The sequence below is a fragment of the Lagopus leucura genome, unplaced genomic scaffold (genome assembly GCF_019238085.1).
Source record: "Lagopus leucura isolate 7727_CA_CO unplaced genomic scaffold, USGS_WTPT01 Super-Scaffold_100015, whole genome shotgun sequence".
NCBI classification, from domain to species: domain Eukaryota; kingdom Metazoa; phylum Chordata; class Aves; order Galliformes; family Phasianidae; genus Lagopus; species Lagopus leucura.
This window is the reverse complement of record NW_024962269.1, coordinates 3,968,803-3,984,965: the sequence shown is the minus strand read 5'-3', so window position 1 is coordinate 3,984,965 and position 16,163 is coordinate 3,968,803. Positions and strand designations below refer to the sequence as shown.

At 39.4% G+C, this 16,163-nt stretch overlaps 1 protein-coding gene across 1 annotated transcript in view; it reads left to right on the top strand.

The window, feature by feature from the left end:
• The window catches only part of LOC122182617 (neuronal acetylcholine receptor subunit alpha-7), a 36,467-nt gene extending 23,060 nt beyond the window's left edge, over positions 1–13,407 (top strand). The window contains exons 3-9 of the mRNA XM_042876076.1: positions 1,164–1,273; positions 5,803–5,882; positions 6,885–7,052; positions 7,434–7,628; positions 8,985–9,071; positions 9,959–10,068; positions 12,169–13,407. Of these exons, the coding sequence (XP_042732010.1) occupies positions 1,164–1,273; positions 5,803–5,882; positions 6,885–7,052; positions 7,434–7,628; positions 8,985–9,071; positions 9,959–10,068; positions 12,169–12,687 (1,269 nt within the window). The 3' untranslated portion in view covers positions 12,688–13,407. The remainder of the gene's footprint in view (positions 1–1,163; positions 1,274–5,802; positions 5,883–6,884; positions 7,053–7,433; positions 7,629–8,984; positions 9,072–9,958; positions 10,069–12,168) is intronic.
• The last annotated feature ends 2,756 nt before the right edge of the window (positions 13,408–16,163 follow it).

Below are 16,163 nucleotides of genomic sequence, written 5' to 3'. Positions count from 1 at the left end.
GCTCCTCCATGGCCCCACAGCCCCAGCCAGGAGCCTACTAGTCAGAAAGTGATTTGTTCTGACAGCTACTGAAGAAGAGTAACCCAAAGCCAACGAGAGCCCACAGATTTAAACAGGACAGCTCAAAACACACTTCAAATGGCTTACACTACTGGTAAAATAAATAAATGAAAGTATCATGAGGATCTTGATATTTCTAAATTCTACACAAGATGAAGTGGTAAAAGTTCAGTATAAAATAATATAAGGTAAAAGTGGAAGTAAAAATCCTGAAAAAATAGATGAGAAGCCATCGATCAGTTCATAGGAGATGTGTGTAGATGGGCATGAATAAGACTCACAGTTTGTAGTTAGTGAAAAGAAAAAGCTAAGAGCAGAGATATTGAAGATCTCTGTAAAAACTACTATTTGGAGAGCAAAAGGAAGAAAAACAATTCACAATGCTGGTGATTTGTCCAGGTGACAAGGAGTTAAAAGCTGTTAGTAAAAAATGAGAAATACCTGGAAGCACATACCAAGAAACCCAGATCTAAACCCTGTTGGATTGACCACACCAGAATCTATGCCTATATTGATAGTCATACTGCCACCAGGGCAGCAGCCTGCAGCGCAGGAAGTGCCAGTGGGAAGGGAGCTTCTGCAGCAGCTGCTGGGCACTGCTTCACAGGTTGGCTAACCTCAGGCTACAGGAGCTGCTAGTGTTAACTACTCAACCATTTCCATTGCTTTACCCTATCAGCAGTCTGTTGGCTGCTCTACCACACATCTGTAATCAAGTTATTACAGTGTAAGAATTCACAAACACAGAAAACAAAATTGTGTCTGAAGAAAAAAATGTAATTGAAGTAAAGTATGAATTATAAAACAAAACCTGTTGTGTCCCAACTTGCTACCTGAGACAGCATGAACAATAAAATAGAGGCATCTCAAATCTTCTTTTATAGGCTGTTACATATGCATTGCAGTGTGAATTGAAAATGAGATTATTATGCTTTTGAGTGAGCTCTTGGTGGCCTATTCACCCTTTCCAAGTTTTTCATTGTCTGAATCTAAATAATAATCTGAACAAGAAAGCATGTATTGTTTCAGGCTGTATAGTCTGGAGAGCTACAGTAAAGCAATGAATAAGCTAATCTAACTTACTTTCTGTCTATATGTCTTAGTACTGGACAGATCATTACTTACAGTGGAATGTGTCTGAATACCCTGGAGTGAAGAACGTCCGCTTTCCTGATGGACTGATTTGGAAGCCAGATATTCTTCTCTATAACAGGTGGAAATACTTTTATTTTCCTGTGGGGAAGGAGAGAAGATAAGACAAATGACATAGCCATCTAATCAAAATGGCTAGGCTCTGAGCATTTGAAATGCTAGAAAATAACCATTCTCTTGTTTACACAATGGAAGATGATATTTGCAAGTACTCAGTGAATAACAACACCTTCCCTACCACCAATTCTCATTAGATTCTATGTGATGATTAGAAAACCAGATTGTTCTAGCTACCTATAGTAATACAGATAGTGATAATTTTCTCTTGAGATTTTTTTTTTTTTAATCTAAATGTTAACAATGACTTCAAATCTGACTTCAATAATACCTTCAAACTGCTAAAGAAACATTGCACCCAGTGTTTCCTATAAGATGAAACAGTAATGAATCTGAATCAATTTTCCTTCACTGTTTCCTTTAAGATGAATCAGTAAGGAATCTAAATCAATTTTCCTTATGTCCCTCGCAATTAGACAATGAATTGTTTGCTTGCACTGTAACTCTTCACACTTTGCTGCTAATAAGCAAGACCTCTGGGTGTGCCTATACTAGGGCATATACTAGGCATATACTAGGGCAGTCTGAATTTTGAAGAGCAAATGGTCTTCTTGGTTTTAATTATTCTATACTAAGCAATTGCGAGAGGAAGCCCCAAGGAAAAGCATTAAGTTCTTCATCTCCAACAGGCCCAGATTAAACAAGACCTGCCTATGCATACATTATATTTCAAAAAATTCACTTGCTGACACCCCAGTTTCCTGCTGTCTGTTGTCTCAAGATGAAAGGCCATTTCTGCCTCTCTCGGAGGCTTTGGTCAGTGTACACTGTACACGTACAGCACTGCAGTCTCCTATCTGAATGCTCAAACAACCCTTATAGAGATCATAGGCATAGATATAACCACACAGATGAAATGCCAGTGCAAAGTTGGAGCAAGCAGCTTGCAGGTCAGTGAGCGAGCACTGATTTCTGGCATCTCTCTTCAGAAGTGTATCTCCATGCAGGGGCTGCTGGGGAGTCTCCTTTCCTATCAGAACTGTACTGTTAAAGCACTGGAAGACGTCTGCTCTTTAACAAGTTGTCCTTTTCTGCTGTTATGATATGCCTTCTTGCAGTTCCCCAGATACTGGAAAGGCCATCTGCTTTGTACATGCTCCACTGGTTCTTTTGTGGAAGACAGGCACTTGGTTATATATTTGCCCATGCAGGTGACAGGAACCTTTTGTCTTCCTCTGTGTCTCTGCCATATGCCCAGAAGACACCCTTGTGCTGAGCATCACCCCAGTTCCCCCTCTGTGTGGCAGGAGCTGCCTCTTGTTGCAGCAACACCCATACAGTAGCAGGACTCGGCCTGTCAGCTGCAGCTGTGCTGTCCCTCTGCCACTTACTGATCACCTTTGTGGTTAATGTCACTGTCACAGCTGTTGTGAATTGCAATGCTGTGACAACAGCACACAATGACAGCGTTTGACAGCATACTTCTCCCCAGGGCTTACATGACTGCTTTGCTTACAGCATGCATCTGCGCCTCTCCCAAAGGTACAATTACCACTAAGTGATTTGAGGGGAGCTCTACTCAAGTTCCCCACACTGTGAGTGCCTGTCAGAATCACTTCTTGTTTCTGGTTCAAGCACTGCAATTAGTGCTTCAGTTGTCCATACACCAGGTGAATAATGCTCTGTACATAAACAGTACACGTGCTGTGTACTCCTGAACACATATATCTGCAACACTGACCTTGCTTAATGTATTTTTCACTGCAAATTTGTTATTTTGAGTATCTTTTCCTATCTGGCTTGATTTCATAAATGACAGCATTCTTGGGAAAGTCCCACACATCAGTCCTTTTCTCAGTCCTTTTCTCTTTCTCAGTAAAGCACTGGGTGTGCCATACAGCTGGTGCTCTACAACAGCAGTCTAGAAGTTTCCAGAGGAAGGCATCACACATACGACCTACCTGAGAGGCTTTCAGTGCATCTGACGATTTATGCGTCAACATTCCAGTATGTGTAAAATTAAAGTGTGATTTTAGCAATTTTCAACTACATTTCATAATATTCACGCAACCATGCTAACTGTAGCTGAAGCACATTACACAATTAGAACTGAACACCTGGAAAACCAGCAGCTATACTGCCTTTATTACCCACCTATTGTAAACAGACTGAGCCCAGTTCATCTGTGGGTTTTTTGAGGGAAGTGAATCTTGGCCTGTGTACAAATGATTGCAGGACCGGCTGCGCTAGTGTTGTGTCTGGCCCTCTTCCACTTTGCTAGTTTTACTACATTTATTAGAAGTTCTTATTTCTGGTGGTATTATTTTTCAAGTGGCCACACAGTGCTCGTGAGTTCATGGAATAATGAACATTCTGGTAGCTATGTCTCAGTTTCATTTTTCCTCTTTTATAAACCTGAGATTCTCCAGATAAGTCTCAGTGGAATTGTGTCTAGTAAGTGTAGCTGTGTCATCTCAATGTCTCACAGTCTATAGCTTTCTTCAAGTCGTTATACTTGAAAAAGAAACGTAGCAGAAATAATTTTCTATTATTACATTAAAGTACAAAATCTCATCAAGCAAAGGCTTTCCTTCTTAGCATAATCCCAGTTGAAGCACTGCATTTCAGAAAACAATCAGAAGCTCAGTGTAGAAAACCATACGCTCCTTTTTCTGAAGAAAAAATATTTTCAGGAAATATTGAGTCTAAATATCTTTTGATGTTCTTTTAAAGATATTTCTTATTAAAACCCAAACATATGGCAATGAAACCTAGGTTCCTTGTTCACTTCTGTGTTCATTTTTTAAATGTTACATTTACAAATGACCAGGAACAACAAACTGCAAGGTCCTCAAAGCAACTTCTGGGCTTCTAAGACCTTTGCTTGAGGGAAAATGACTCGAATCTAACCTGGGAAACTAAGAATTTTATTTCTAGATATTGCTTTCCACTTGGAAGCAATTTGTTCAGCATGGATATTTTCCATAAATTTGAGTATGTGGCTTGATTTTCATAGTGTAGCCCTTATTAAATTTGAATTACTGTAAATACGTGTCTACATCCAATATAGAGACCTGTTGCAGAAGTCTGATTTCCTAAGGAAACAAGAATTATGCAATTGGAGTGTATGCATGCATGCACACCTGTCTGTGTGTGATTCTTCTTGCCGCCCCTTCTTCCAGTGTCATTTGAAACCATTCCTGCAAAATTTGGCGGTGCAGTGAGAAGACATCTTAGCAGTACCAGTCAGTACCAGTTCCTTACAAATGTCATGAAAATGGGCAACCAAGTTGAGGAGGGAGGACATTTAGTGCTCCAGCCAGAAGAGAAGCTGCAACACAAGCTCAGTCTGTTAAGCATCGGAGAATCCAGCCATGAGCTGTGAAGCTGAAGGAGAGTGGCCTGCATTCCTTGCATTGACAAGAACTGATTTGCCTTTTTCCCTGGGATCCATTCACATTACATATTCAATATTTAAACTCTTCATCTCATCTTCATACTTCAAATTAAACAGTTGCAAAGACACTGATGACTTTCAATACTGCAAACCTTCTACTCACCACTGGAAAAAATGCAATTCCAGATAGGCAAGTAATTGTTTGGATATAGCTTTTCTTGTCTGCATATTTCACAGATCAGTCCAGATATCTTATACATGTAATTTGTTTGAAATACAGAAGGCGAAATGTAAAGTGACAAAGACTAAGATAATGACTAAGATGGGCCTTTAAGATACATAATTTTGTATCAGAGTAGGTCAATTTTTTATTTTATTTATTTATTTATTTATTGACTGATAATAAGTCAATAGGGCCTGCTATGCTACTGGAAGAAGATTCCCCTTACTATACTTACTTTTTTGCTTGAATCATGAACATTTCACTTTCTCCCCATCTCAGATTCTCACCATATTTTTCTGGCAATGCTTTACAAGGTGATTAGGCAGTGATAAGGTAGCAGCCACTGCTGGGCTGACCTGACACCTGCCATTGTCACACAGCTCCAGCACAGGCCTTTGGCTCCGCACGTGCTCTGGCTGCAGCATGGAGCCGGACCGCGATGTCCGTGTGCGCATTCATGTGTGCGCAGCTGTGGGCTCGGTGCCCTCCTGCTCCCACCATCCCTGCAAGGTAGATATCTCACCTTGCTCTCTCTCGCACAAATGAAAGCCCAAGAAGGACCGCTGCTAAATGTAAACTGCAAGAGAACAGATTTCCCTGTACAATTGCCTGAGAAGTTTTTTAAAAGTGCTTACTATCCAAATGGAAATCGATAGAGCCATGGCACTGTAGCAAATCCCACAGGGTAAATGAGCAGAGGGAATGAGGTGATTCACCTCCGCTTAAGCTGTTAATCAGGAACAAGTCCGATAGTATTAAGGCACTTACCCTGAGGCCACAGAAAACTGGTGCCAGGAGTAGAGCTGACAAGCTTTATTTTGGGGAGAAGGAATCTTTTTATGAAGAAGAAATATCTTCTCAGATATTTTGAGCCGAAGATCACATAACCCACTTTGTTTCTTCCCTGTTCTAGTGCTGATGAAAGATTTGATGCTACATTTCACACTAATGTTTTAGTCAATTCTTCGGGACATTGCCAATATCTGCCACCAGGTAGGCTGTTTCCATGTCATAAATTCTGATAACTCAGACTGCTTATATATGGTATGGTTTCAAATTTGACAGAAATTCATCGGTATTTTACTTATCTAGCCATCATCTGCTAGATTTAAAACTAGATGCATCCTGAATGTAGTTAATGCTTTTGTATGAAAACCACCATAGAAGATTTCTTATTGCCGTCATTTAAATTATTCTGTCATAACATGCTATTACAGAAGCATGGAAGTATAAAAGAAGATAAAAAATAAAAGCCCTTAATGTAAAAAGTTACTGTTTATTGAATAAAAGGTAGTGTCTCAATAAAAATGTATTTCATTAACATAGCTGTTTCTCCTACTAGCACATTACCTTTATAACGAGATGCTTAGAAGCATCATATGGGACATATCATCTATTTGAAATGACTCACTGAATACTCCATCAGAAAGGTTTTGAATCTGGAAGGAACACAGTCTGTGTTTGGTCCTTTGATATCTGAACTCTATCACTGAGTCTCTGGGTGTGTTCCAGTGGATTTCTGTTCCTGTTCCCCGACTCAATTACCACAATTCTCAGAATTAACTCTGATCAGAATTTTAGATACTATGGCAATAGAGCCAAGTGCTTTCCAGGCAAATTAGGGTTCACTTCTTATTTTATCCAGTAACAGAAATAAGAGAATCACTGTGCATACTCTGCCTCATTTCTTTCTAATACACAATATCTAGAAAATGGAGCTCTTCTCTGAATCATTTCCTACTACATGCCTAAATGTAGTTCAAAAATAGTTTGTAACATGAACACATTAATAGTGCAAACATTAATAGTGCAGTTCTTTCCCTTTTCTGTAACTGACTTTTGCTTTTCACATCTGGAGACACTGCTGAGATTAAGCATGCTTTACAAGTGAATGCCAAAAGAGGCAACGTAGAACAAGATCAGGTTACAGAAGAGACATGAAATTTCGTGGAACGAGCATTTCAATTTAGTGTTCTTGTTTAAAATCCAATCTAGGCATATTTAAAAGCTCGTGCTACATAGATGTGCGCTGGTTTCCATTTGATGTTCAGAAGTGTAACCTGAAGTTTGGCTCTTGGACATATGGAGGCTGGTCCTTAGACTTACAAATGCAAGAAGCAGATATATCCGGCTATATTTCAAACGGAGAGTGGGATTTAGTAGGTAAGCTCTTCATTATTTGCTTACACTCTGAACTTGCAGCCTTGTCAGCAGTTCACTGCTGAAATGGGCAGAATAACAATTGAGAAATGAAGACAGAAATTAGATTAATAAATGACCATGCTGGTGGTGGTTAAAGCTGTGGGAACAGACTTAAGATGAGAAACAACATTAAAAAGTGAGCTTGAATTCAGTATACATTTTTATCTATTTTTCCATTATTACCTGATAAAAATGACTAATTTTGGAATTAAATTTGAAGAAGCAGCTTTACCCCTAGCAAGGCTGACAAAGCTAAATTTATCTATTTCTAAAACAATCACTCCATAATATAGAGCCTGTTGACATTAATGTTGTGTGTTCTTCCTTTTCCCTTTTACACAGGAGTTCCTGGGAAGAGAACTGAGAGCTTTTATGAGTGCTGTAAAGAACCATACCCAGATATAACGTTCACAGTAACTATGAGACGCAGGACTCTCTACTACGGACTCAACCTTCTTATTCCCTGTGTACTGATATCAGCACTTGCCTTATTAGTCTTTCTGCTTCCAGCAGACTCAGGAGAAAAGATCTCACTAGGTAAATATTACCAAATGAAGTTACCAAAAGTTGTCCTTTTAAAATTTCTTTTTGAACAATGTTAGGAAACAAGGAGGAATAGTTTATGTGTCCTATTCTGGCTCATAAACTTTTTTTACTGTGTGTGGTCCTGAAGACCAGGTGTCACCAGAAAGGTGTTAAACCTTTGCTGCAAGCTTTAGGGGACACCAGAGCTGTGAAAGGTAGAAATTCCCACCACCCAACCAGAAGCATGATGATTCCTAACTGTCATCCCTCAGAAGAAAGGTTTCATTTTTTGGTGTTTAATTGCTGAAGCAAAAACTCCACATTCACTGATTAAAACTTAAGCTTACACATCCGCATTTCAGCACCTCAATGTGGCATTCTTCTTAATGGTTCCTTTTAATACGAGTCATGTTAAGAGCCTAGGATTACTTTTTGCATGCTCAGAAAGACTGATTCCATGTAACTGCTACATTCTATTTTTAATAGCAATTTAAAACTAAATTACTGGCTTGTGAAAGAAGTCTGATGAGTTTAGATACTTGATCCTTAAGATGGTGGTTAGATATGCAATGAAACATTTTGCCTCATTCAACACTGCAAATACACTGGCTTCTACAAAATGAATGCAGCTGCTAAATGCTGAACAATTCTCCAGAAAACAGTTAAACTGAGTAGTGGTCTCCCTAGCCATGAACTCCCTCCACATTTTTAAGGTGGATTCTTTGTCCCTAAATCCTTTTCCACCTGACAGTGGTTCCCTGTTGTTTTAGATGAGTCCTGAGAATAGAAAGAGCCCTGTTCTGAGAGATGGGGACTAATGAAAAATCAGCAGTCACATCTTTGCACACAGCCACATGCAGAACCCAGCCACCAGTACTGAAAAATGTCCAAGTCCATCCAATATAACAAAGCAAATTCTTTTTCAGGAATCTTATGTAGTACACTACCTGTAGCTTCCACACCAATTAATGAAGTCTCATAAGCTCAAATACCACAAATCACATCATGTTTCTAAAGGAAATGAGGAACAAGAAGTACTTTGATTCACCTCAGCTAATTAGCAAATAGTGATAAAAGCTGAACAGTTACAAGGATCCAAAAATACACACACCCATGCAAGTTCAGAAAATTGAGAGTACATCAAAACTTTGCTAGTCACAGTGGCCATTCCTGGGCCAGCACTGGCACCAGCTTCGTCACCCTGCCACCCTGACCCTGTGGCCGTCAGGGCAGGAGCACCAGCGCTGCTGGCCAGGGGCACGGTAGGAATACAGCTGTCTGCAGAGCACACTATCTCATGTTCACTTGCTGCCACTTGCTGCCTTACAAGCTACTGACCTGCTTTCGTACTTCACATTTGTTTTTCAGGTATAACAGTTTTATTGTCTCTCACTGTCTTCATGTTACTCGTGGCTGAAATTATGCCAGCAACATCTGATTCCGTGCCCTTAATTGGTAAGCTAATTGCAGCTTTAATCACTTTTATTTTACATCAAATGAGAAGCAGTGACTTTGCATGAAACCCAGCAGTAAAGCAAACTACGTGTAGAATGGCCTGCTGCAATTGAAATAGAAAACAGTGCTCAGGATTGACTGTGCGTGAGTGTGCAGCAGTGACTTCCTCAGGGACAGAAGGTGCCTGGCCCCTCAGTGTGGGGAGCGAGGCAGAGACACACTGCAGGAAGGAACACCACCACCAGCAAAAGCAGCATAGCCAGAGCTTGCAAAGAGCCTCAGAGACTTGGAGAGGGGATGGGACACTGAGCGTGGCCGCAGGGCTGCAGCAGAGGATTGGCAGCCCTCCAACAGGACTCCCAAGTGGCCTACCTTTCCTCAGTGTAAGACAGCATGTGTTGCTGGTTGAAGAATGTCTCATATATGTGATGCTCTGTACAACTTCAGTGCTGTCTGGTCTGAGCAAAGTAAAGAGAGAAGTGACATCTCATTTTTGGAGAGTGTATGGGAGTCAGTTTCCCATAGACGCTGCAGCTGAGACACTGCTAGTGAGACATGAGGCTCAAAGGGAAGCAGAAACTTTTAAAAAGAGATGCAACAAATCTCTAAGCTATTGATGAAAAAAAATAAGAGCACCACTTTGTCAGTGTTGCTTAGGAAAGGCAGGTGCTCGGTTCCACTGAGACCATTACTGAAGGTTGACTGCCCTCTGAAAACAGCTGCTGTCTGCTTTTGAGAAATCTTTCACCAGTACCTGATGTCACACATATAGCACTACATTGGAAAAATAACTTCATGTTACATTTGTGTACATAAACACTGCTTATCATAGATATAAAACTACATCTGCCAAAATATACCGCTATAATTCACTGTTTATTTTGCAGCTCAGTATTTTGCCAGCACCATGATTATTGTTGGCCTCTCTGTTGTTGTCACTGTCATCGTTCTACAATACCATCATCATGATCCAGATGGGGGAAAAATGCCTAAATGGGTAAGGTTTGATTTTAATGGTCTGTCTATTGCATGAATGTCAGGATCAGAGACACATTAGCTAGCGATTCATTTGCACTACTTATGGCTAAGTAAAAATCTGTGCAGATATCCTTGTTAAACATTTTGTTTTGAAAGGCAGTTTCACCAGAAATGATGCATCCAGATACCTTTCTTCTGAGAGAGTGAGAGAACATAAATTTATTCATCTTACTACTCATTCTATAATCCAAATCTTCTTTACAACAGCTAGAAGCACCTCAGCATTTTGCTGGACCCTAAATGCATAAATGAATATGATTTTCAAATAAGCTGCAAATGTCAGAAATGAAACAGGTAGAAGGAAAGAGCAGGGTGCTGGTGGAGATTACAAATGCCTGGAATAGACTAGCATAAAGGTGCAGCCACTGCAAATTAGCTGATGTGACAGAACTGACAAACAGTTGCCTACAGCACTCTTGTTAAAGATGGCTGCTGAAGTGAAAGATCCTCTGAAAATTCTGATCTTCACATCTCTCGTTGCAAGCATCTGTAAAGCACAGAAGAAAACTGAAGTGTTTTTCTAAGAGTGATCCACGGGTACGGTTAGACTCAGAGATCTTTTCCAACCCTAAAGATTCTACGATTCTATTTAGGGACGTCGTTCTATAAGCAGTTGTCTTTGCAGAGATCATCAGTCTCCATCTTGGGGTTGCTAATTATTGATGAGTATCAGCTAACCATCTCGTCTTACTGCCCAAAAACTTACAGCAGCCTGAAGACCTAGTGAAGGTGGAAGGACCTCTTCTTTTAATCTCTCTAGAACTTCCAGTTATTATCCCTACTAACAAAAAAAAAAAAAAAAAAAAAAAAAGATAAAGTGATAAAGTGCACAGAGTAGAGTTCTGCAGACAAGAAGTGATGAGATATTCTCTGGTCTGTTCTGGGGAGGTGACTTTAAAATAACTTTGAATGAAGAGAATGAAAGGTATGTATCTCTAGAGTGATGGCTGAAGAGAGAAATCTGCAGTGCTGAGTCAACCACCAGAAAACAGCACTGGAGGTACTCTGGGGTTGAGAAGCTGAAGTCCACTGGAATTTATTTGGATACTGCTGTTCTGCACCAGGCTGTCAGTTAATAAATTATTATCTTTCTAGGCGAGGCACAATAGCAGAGAAAGAGTAACAAGACAAAATCTATATTTAATTGGAATGTTTGCCTGGATATAACATCTTCTCTAAGTAGTAATTCGCAGTCAGAATAAATGGAACAAATCTAATATTAATTACAGTGCAAGATTTGTATATTATATAAGGCAATAATATTTCATTACTGGTCTGGAAAAGAAACACTGGAATGAGCTCTTAAAATCTGATTGAAATAAATAATGGAAGCTTGAATCTAAATCAGAAACTGCTTGTCTGCAGTTTCTGTATGGCTGGAATAAGGCAATGTGGAAAACAATAAAATGATACACACTAATTAAATTTGCATAATTTTTTTTTTAGATCAAAGTAATTTTTCCACTTTTTCTCCATGTTACATACAGATTTGTTTTCTAAAATCTACAGTCAACTGTCATGAAAGTAATATGAGAACAGAGCCAAAACACTGCACAGGTTAATGGTCTATTCCAGCCCTGCACAGCATCTGTCTTACTACTCCTCCGAGCAGTAATGCCATATGGATTTAATGTTACAGTTCTTTCATTCATATTTGTGCTTTAATTTGCTAATTGTCTAAAGCAGAGCTACTGAGACTATTCAACAAATAACTTATTCGATAAGCGTTTTTTATTTATTCACTGTTTATAGTAAAGGTAGAAAAGACTGCCATAGTGCTGCTTTAGCATGGGAAAAATCAATGGAGACTCCCAGCAGAGAGGCACTCTCTGCAGCGACAGCCAGCCTGAGGCAGCCCACAGCACTGCTGGACTAAGAAAGCAGCCTCAGTGAGTGGCAAAGTAACCATCTGGAAAAACACTGCAACATTTTCTAAAACTTCAGCTCAGACTAAACAGAGACCAGGAACCTGAGGGTAACTAAGGCTACAGAAACACAAAGAGCTACCAAAGACAGCAGCTGTGTCAAGAGGTGCTTATTGTCTGTAATTTTCTTCCAGACAAGAGTCATCCTTCTGAATTGGTGTGCTTGGTTTCTGAGGATGAAGAGGCCAGGGGAAGATAAAGTGCGTCCTGCCTGTCAACATAAACAGCGCCGATGCAGCCTGTCAAGCGTGGAGATGAACACTGTGAGTGGTCAGCAGTGCAGTAATGGGAATATGCTGTATATTGGGTTTCGAGGGCTGGATGGGGTTCACTGCACACCCACTACTGATTCAGGGGTGATCTGTGGGAGGATGACCTGTTCACCAACAGAGGAAGAAAATCTTCTGCACAGTGGCCACCCCTCTGAAGGCGACCCAGATTTGGCTAAGATCCTGGAAGAGGTCAGATACATTGCAAACCGGTTCAGAGACCAGGATGAAGAAGAAGCCATTTGCAACGAATGGAAGTTTGCAGCCTCTGTAGTAGATCGGCTCTGCTTGATGGCATTTTCAGTCTTCACCATCATTTGTACAATTGGTATCTTAATGTCAGCACCAAACTTTGTAGAGGCTGTTTCTAAAGATTTTGCTTAACTTCTATGATTTGATTCTCTGAAGTATCATATGTAGCAAATAAGAGTGTATTTTTTTGTTCGTTTGTTTGCTTGTTTTCAATGAGTACACTGTATCTCATTGTCCTCTGTCTTTTGCCCTCCCTCCTACTCCCCTGGCACCCCTCTGGCCCCAGGTTCCTTTCTAAAGGGCAGCACCCTCTCAGAAGGGGAGCCAGGGATCCTTTCCCCTGGGCTGTGTGCCCAGCTCCTCTGAGCAGCTTGCTGTGGGAGATGCAAAGTGAGTGCAAGTCCATTCAGAATGAAAGGATAGTGCTCGGGCATCTTCTATGCATTTCAAACTGGCTAGTACATAAATTAATAGGTAGGTAATGCCAGAAATGTCATTTCTTCCAGATTTGCTTTAAAAGATAGAAGTTAGCCCTATGTTTTGGAAAGGATTAAATCTGAATGAAAGGAAACTCAAATGACAGAGGAAAAAAAGAATAAGAACACCCTGCTATTCAGTCTCTGGTTCTTAGTGAGTATGGAGCACACAGCTCCTCACATCCAGTCGCATTTTAAATCCCACAATGCATTTTGCAGTGAGTTTATGTGAGTACAGAGGATTCTGATTTTTGCCTGAACATCAGGAAGATGAAAGTCAAGATGAAACAGCACATAGCTTGTCCTTCTGTCACTTCCTGGACTTGACCTAGAAGTATGGCCTGGATTCTTAAAAAGGCTTCCCAGTAATTGCAGTGTTTATTACAACTCCCTTCTCTGCAGAAAAACATTCTTTCAACAAATGACTTCTGTCAGTTTTTACCCTTTACAATGACATAAAGAAAATGAAGTATTTATAATGGATTTACCATCGTTTGTTAAAAAAAATAATAAATTATACAAACTTGTCTCTTTACTTTTTCTGCATTGAAATCCAGTTAACAGTAACTGTCTTGTACAGGCTCAAATGTAATGACAGATCCAAAGCAAAAAAAAAAAAAAAAAAAAAACAAAAACCACCAAAAATGCAAACAAAAAAAAAAACCATTAAATCATCAGATCCAGCTTTTCATTTCAATGCGAAACGCTTGATCTGTTGCTTGCTTAGCCTTTTACAGACCTCTTTTCATTCAGCCACCATAACATGTCCTAACAAGGAAACTGCATTCTTTCTCCTCAGTTTATCATACGAAGAGCATTAATGAATTATAAATAATATGTATAAACTATACATACATCCCAGGAAAGATCAAGTCTTAAATACAAATCCTTTTTAATGAATAGTGCTGAGAATATCAAGGTCTGAAACTGTGTGTATAGAATAGCTAAGAGCCAGCCTCCTGCTAGTATAGCAATATTCCTGACCATGCTAGAAGTGGTAAAAGACACGGGCAAAGATTACTTTAGCACCAACTGCTTGCTTTGTCCTGCAGAACTGTGACTTTTTGGCTGCGGTTGACAAACACACCAATGGAGGCCTGTTGTGGTACCATGTTTTTACCATGAGATAAGAAACTTGAGGCAAGTCTATCTCCCAAGGTGTATTAAAATAGTGACCAAAATACTTGCACTCCCTTCTTTTCCAAGGCCTGCTTCCCTGACAGCAGGAAAATCAAATTGCATGCCAAGCAAGCCCAGAGTCACTGCAGTCCTTCACCAGAGATAACCCCGTAGCTGAAGCCCCGTCATGCCATATAAAAGGGCAGGAGAAGTGAAAAGTAGCAGGATATTTCTCATGGTTTATGAATTCTGTCTTCATGAAAGAATTCATGAATCTCATACTGCAAAGACCTGAGTAAAGCATTTGAATCCTTGGAATCCTGTCTTGAAACTTTGAAATTCTTGTGTGAAGAACTTATTTTTTTCAGGAACAATTATTAAGAATTAGCCACACAATAATTCCTGCTGTGATTTCTAGTTTGTAGATTGATATAAATAGGAAAATATGAGCCCAGTCTCCGAAATGAGTTTTGTTCCTTAGTGAATGACACAGGGTGTCACATACTGCTCTGCTGAGCAACATTTCTAGAACAAGCTTCCTGATACAAATGTTGGCTAGCATCGGTATTTTTCCTTTTGTAAGTAACTATGTAGAATGTTCCATTCAGTCTTTTTTTTAAAGCTCTGGGGTCTTGTTAGATAAGAATGTTTCAAAAAGAAAAGATGTGTGTGGACGCGTGCAATGGGATGCAACTATTGCAGCACATACCATCTGACACACATTACACAGCAGGCAGGAGGATCACCCTCTTTCCACTGGAGTCCATTTACAACTTCTGTAGGAGTGATCTTGCTAAGTACAGGAGTTCTTTAAGGGAGAAGGAAGAAAGTGATTTGTGAACTGACAGTAAGCTTGTTTATTAAGAGCAGAATGCATCTGCACTTAAAAATTGCAGACAGGTGACTGAGCTTTGTTCTAATTCCTGCCTAAGTTTGTACTTCTGGAATCACACTGTCAGCAAATACCAGGTGTTAGACAAAGTACTTGTAAGACACCAGCATCACGCCTACCCCACTGCCTTTAACATTGGAAGGAGTAATGAAGATGCACCGATGAGAAAAGTGAATTCTAGTTTTCCCACCATCAATGCAACCCATAAACATTTGGTAAGAGCATGGTTATAAACCTCAAATACAACAGTGACAGTCTTATTTTGCACCTATGAGTTAATTTGTCATGTAACTGAGCTGAGCAAAATCGGTATTTTTCTTGTGTGTCAAATATTTGTGTGTGCACTGAACAGTATTTTGATCTAAATGCTGAGGAAATACTTATAGTTCTGGACATAGAGATGGGAATAAATGCTGTATACAGTATGTGTATGTAATATTATAGACATATAAGGATCTGTTACCATTTTAAGAGTCCAGAAAAATAGGATAAGCAAGTGGTTCACCACAGCTAAGCTCTGACTTGTCTGACACATTGAAAAGCTCGCTCCAGAGGTCAGCTGTCATGTACAGTACTGTGTGAACAATGTATATTACCTTTTCTGTTTTTATATTGAATTGTATTGAATATTTTAAAAACTTTTTAATATTTAAAAACAACTATTTAAGCATTCATGCCAAAAATGTTCCAAACAATTTTAAAAGGTTAGTTTTAAATACAGATAAATTATTTAAACAGTATTTAAAATCATAAATTATTTTATATAAGAATTGATAGTACTATATGAGACTCTTTTTAAAGGTTTCTTTAAATTCTCTTTACAATCTCTGTAGCTGCAGGATGTAATCTCAGTTCACCTGTGACAATTCTACTTTTCATTTTCTTTATCAAGAATAGAATGTAAACCAAAGTCATGGGGCTTTTTGTTTGTTTGTTTTCCCTTCTGTTGTAGTCTTCTACATTAAGAAATACTGAGTAGAGGGCATTAGAAAGTGATGTTACATCTGTCAGGTACTGACCGTCATATTACCTATTCAATACTTTTTCAGTCCAGCACAAATAAAAGATTTAGATCAAGAGAATTTTGATTCTTTTTCATTTTTCTAAGGTGGAAACAAACT